Source organism: Varroa destructor, unplaced genomic scaffold, assembly GCF_002443255.2.
Source record: "Varroa destructor unplaced genomic scaffold, Vdes_3.0 BEIS01000004.1, whole genome shotgun sequence".
Classification (NCBI taxonomy): Eukaryota; Metazoa; Arthropoda; class Arachnida; order Mesostigmata; family Varroidae; genus Varroa; species Varroa destructor.
The window spans coordinates 28,588,902-28,592,888 of NW_019211457.1; the positions used below are offsets into that span (position 1 = coordinate 28,588,902).

General features: G+C 39.5%; 1 protein-coding gene across 10 annotated transcripts in view; it reads left to right on the forward strand.

Annotated features, from left to right (window-relative positions):
- The first annotated feature begins 1,377 nt into the window (after window positions 1-1,377).
- Window positions 1,378-3,987, forward strand: part of LOC111249549 (phenoloxidase-activating enzyme 1-like) — a 10,827-nt gene continuing 8,217 nt past the window's right edge. Inside the window, exons 1-4 of one of the 10 annotated variants that reach the window (XM_086989060.1) lie at window positions 1,391-1,689; window positions 2,224-2,290; window positions 2,368-2,480; window positions 2,912-3,028. In XM_086989060.1, coding sequence (XP_086845186.1) covers window positions 2,923-3,028 — 106 coding nt within the window. In that variant the 5' untranslated portion in view covers window positions 1,391-1,689; window positions 2,224-2,290; window positions 2,368-2,480; window positions 2,912-2,922. Of the gene's footprint in view, window positions 1,690-2,223; window positions 2,481-2,911; window positions 3,029-3,987 lie in introns of all 10 variants that reach the window. The other 9 variants (XM_086989056.1, XM_086989057.1, XM_086989063.1 and 6 more) reach the window with 9 other exon arrangements.

The window sequence follows — 3,987 nt, forward strand, 5'->3', positions numbered from 1 at the left end:
TATGGGGTTTAATATCATTAACGAGATTGAGCGTTAAACATTTTCGAGCTGCGAAATGTTTATGTTTGTATTGAAGCAAGAAAATCACAACTTTGATGGTATAAAAGGGAATTTTAGCTCCTAGGCTGGGATACATGCAGCGACATAGGAATGACCTTGGGAACTTAAATTCATAATATATTACTAAGGCTTTTGTTTTCAGACACACATATAAATCATATTACTTGCAGATTTTATCAATAAAGTTATTCATATACAAAATTGTGGAAATGCTCGGTCTAAACGATTAATTCACTATATGTATGCGTCGGGGCCAAATGTTAAACTTTTTTATTGCCCGCTGTATACATAAACGGCAATCTATTCATCATCTATACTGATTTTAAAATGTTTTTGTCTACTGTGCAAATGAAGCAAGCCTTTCCGCTGAAATCTGAGAAACCGCCTCCGTATCTTCTTTACACATATCATATTCCCGGTATTTGCATACCCCATAGCCGTAAACCCATTATATATTGTTTGCGACAGATGCAACCGAGCGTATTTCGAGGAGCTATGCATAATACGCATCAATGCCTTTGCATTGTAACTGGTAATGCCAAAAAATGCATTCTCTAAGTGGATTTTTTCCAAAAAGCATGACCTTTCTTGTCCTCATTACTCCGTACCCCGTGCCCGGACCTCCGGTCACCTTTTCTCTTTTCATTTGGTTTACGTATGTGCCAAGTGTGTCGTGATTTGTAGCGGTGGTAGCATCAAATTGTACTACACATTTTGGTCACTAGAGAAGTGTGCAATGAGCATTGATATCTTCATTATACTCCTACATGTGTAAACCTTCGTGTCTTAACGGCTTCAAAACTCCACCCGCAGATGGCCGGACCGGGCACATTGTATTTAGCTGAAGCTTGCTTTTAGCAGTATTAGCAACAGCAGTTACCAGCGACATAGCAAAAATACGAACAATTCACTGCTTTTATCTTGTCGTTCGATATTTTTGAAAAGCTCAAGAATGCGTCCATCGATGCCTGTTTCAATTTTCAACAGCTACTGTACGAAAGTCGTCGCAGATATCGTCGAAGATCCATGCTCTCTCCAGCCACTTATCCAGTCGTTGTTGTACGCTAGCAGATGACCACAGCAGAGTTTTCGGGCCCTGCCGCTCCATTGTAGCCTCATTGCATCGATGTACGTCATCGGTGTAATCAAATGCCATCGCTCTACTGCCAGCGCTGACGTATTGTGAGGAGGACACCTTTACGCCCCTTCCTACCGCGCCTCCTCAGCTTCTGGATTCGCTGTCGGCATGCTAAACGTTGTCATCGCTGTTGTCATTGATGACGAATAAACAAAATGGCAGGAATCTCCACTGTTAACTTCCCTTTCAGTCTCAGACCTACCCTACACGAATCGCCATCCGTTCTGATCGCTGCTCGTGGCTTTGGCGACGGAAGCGAAGACAAAGTTCGCTTTGCTTCTTCGTTTGATCTTCTAGAAGAATAATTAATTCGATTGGTTGCTACCTAATAGTAGTCGACTAACAAAGAAATAGTGGATCGTCCAATTACGGAGTATTAGGTCAGGTACATACTGTTCGAAAGGAACATTGAGACCTAGTGTGTTTCACGGACACAGCGTGGACCTGTCGTGAGGGAGTTCCGCAGGTAGACAACAATCAATTGAGCACCAGTATGAGTTTTCCGTGAAAAATACTTATGTACTAGTGTATTGCTTCAATTTTCATCTAATGCATTTTCTCTCTCTCTCTCTTTATATATATTTATATATAGATATGCTGAAACTTAAACGATGTTGTTATCGTAATTGAATACCGACATGGCTATATGATATAATTCAAGAAGTTACAACACTCTTGAATAAATATAAGTGGTCCGTATGCAAAGTGGCTATCTCCAATATAGATCTCTGGATTCCAACATAGCGCTGACATAACGCTGCTGGCCACAGACTGGTTTTGGGAATATGTTGCGCCTGTCTCTTTTCCCCTGTTTTCCCAAGTAGCGACCAGGTTCTGTGTTCGATGACAAAATTTATCGCCTTTTGGATATCCCCATCATTTTAACTATGAATTTTGCTTACCATTTGTTTTTAACACCCTTATTCGAATCACATATATTATTCGTGCGTATCTTTTTATGTTACTATATTCGTACTCCGTATTATGTGGTACCTTCTGCGTTCTTTCTTCTGAACCTGCCAAAGCGCCTCATCACAAACACATACGATAGATACTGTACCATTGGAGCATCGCGAGCGACAACACTGTTGGGTAAGTTCGATTCAGTTTGCGATATTGCGCAATTTTACGTTATCTTCTACATGACTTGTTCCTAGATTATCTGGCAGTTCTATCCGTCCCATTTCGCGACGAACTGAGGATGGAAGTCCCCGAAAAAAGAGCGAATGTCAACTGAAAAAAGACCGAGTCGCGACACGCGTTTTCGAGGCCATTCGAAAAGGTATAATGGATAGGACTTGCTAAATATAGTTGAATTAACAACTAACTGAATTCGGCGCATGAATTAACAAGAGGGAAAGAGTTCAAAAGCGTTGTTGTGCCCCTGTAGCCATATTGGCAGCAATTTTGGGAGATCTTTTTTTCCTCTAGCTCTTAGCGAGAACACTGGAAAGTATATCGAATAAAAATAGCGTTGGGTTAATACGTTGTGATGTGATCAGCAGCGGCTGTCACTGAGAATGGTGGTATTTGGTAAAAACATCATTTTCTGCTGCTTATATAAAGTACAAACAGACAAGGAACACGGAAAGCATGACGAAATATCGAGTTGTGACATATGTGACATGCTGACAAAATTTGTTACGAAAGAATTGACACCGAGTAATGATGAGTGAAAACATCGTAATGACCGAACATTTACTACTGTTTCAGCGCTTCTCATCATGAAATGGCTATACTTCATTTTAGCGTTTTTGCCGCTTGGCAATATAACAATGCTCGAAATGGCAGCCAATTTAGCGGCTGAAGGTCGCAGAACACACGCTAGAGGTTTGTATAATTCAGTTATAATGGTCAATCGTTTAATTAATTTTGACCCCTAATATTTACATTTTGCCACTTGCTGTGCCATAAATATTCTTATTAGATTTCTTTTTTTTTTTCGAAATCTATATCTATGGGTAGGATGTCTGCCTATCTGCCTAAAGCAGTTCTTACGCTAATCCAAACAGGATATATTGGGCCTTTCCAAGGTCTAACTTACAAGCTAAGTCTAACGAAACAACTGTACATCTTATTCACTTTATTCACGCGTTCATGAAAGGTATTAAAACCCGCACATTATCAGTCCTAGCGGCTTGCTTTATCACTGCATAAACGACGAAAAGCTGTAACAGGCGCGAGCTAATTATGTACAACAGCCATTCATCGTTGCAAAGTCTTCGGTTCAACCCATGAACAAAACATACTAAGTCAACGTAGTGTATGTTCATGTGAATTTATTTTTCCATTACATGGGCTCTTTTCAACCTTTCAAATCAATCGTATCATGCACAGGAAGTCTGGCAACGAAAAAAAGAACTTAGCAAATTATTCTGTTCTAAGAGGTAATAAAGTGTAATGATTGACCAGGGCTCTCTTTCAATAAACATACCGCTTTGGCTATTCCAGTTAAGTCATTATGGGCAGCTTTGTAGTACCTGCGTAAAATTTGCTGACAATCACTATGGCTAAAGCATGTTCTATAATCTGAATGGGGCGAAAATTTGCCTTCCGAGACGCTCCGTTATATGCACTAATATGGGAAGCTTATTCAACACCCGTTTTTCCTTCTCTTGTATAATATATTAAATAACATATATGAATTTTATATCACGTTCAAAAAATAACTACAATTGACTACTATTTTATGAACTACAAGTTTTTCAGTTTTTGACACTGCATTTTTTGTCAGATTTTGACGTATAGGAAAAGTAAGCAGTCCAACAGGAAATATTTCTTCTATAATA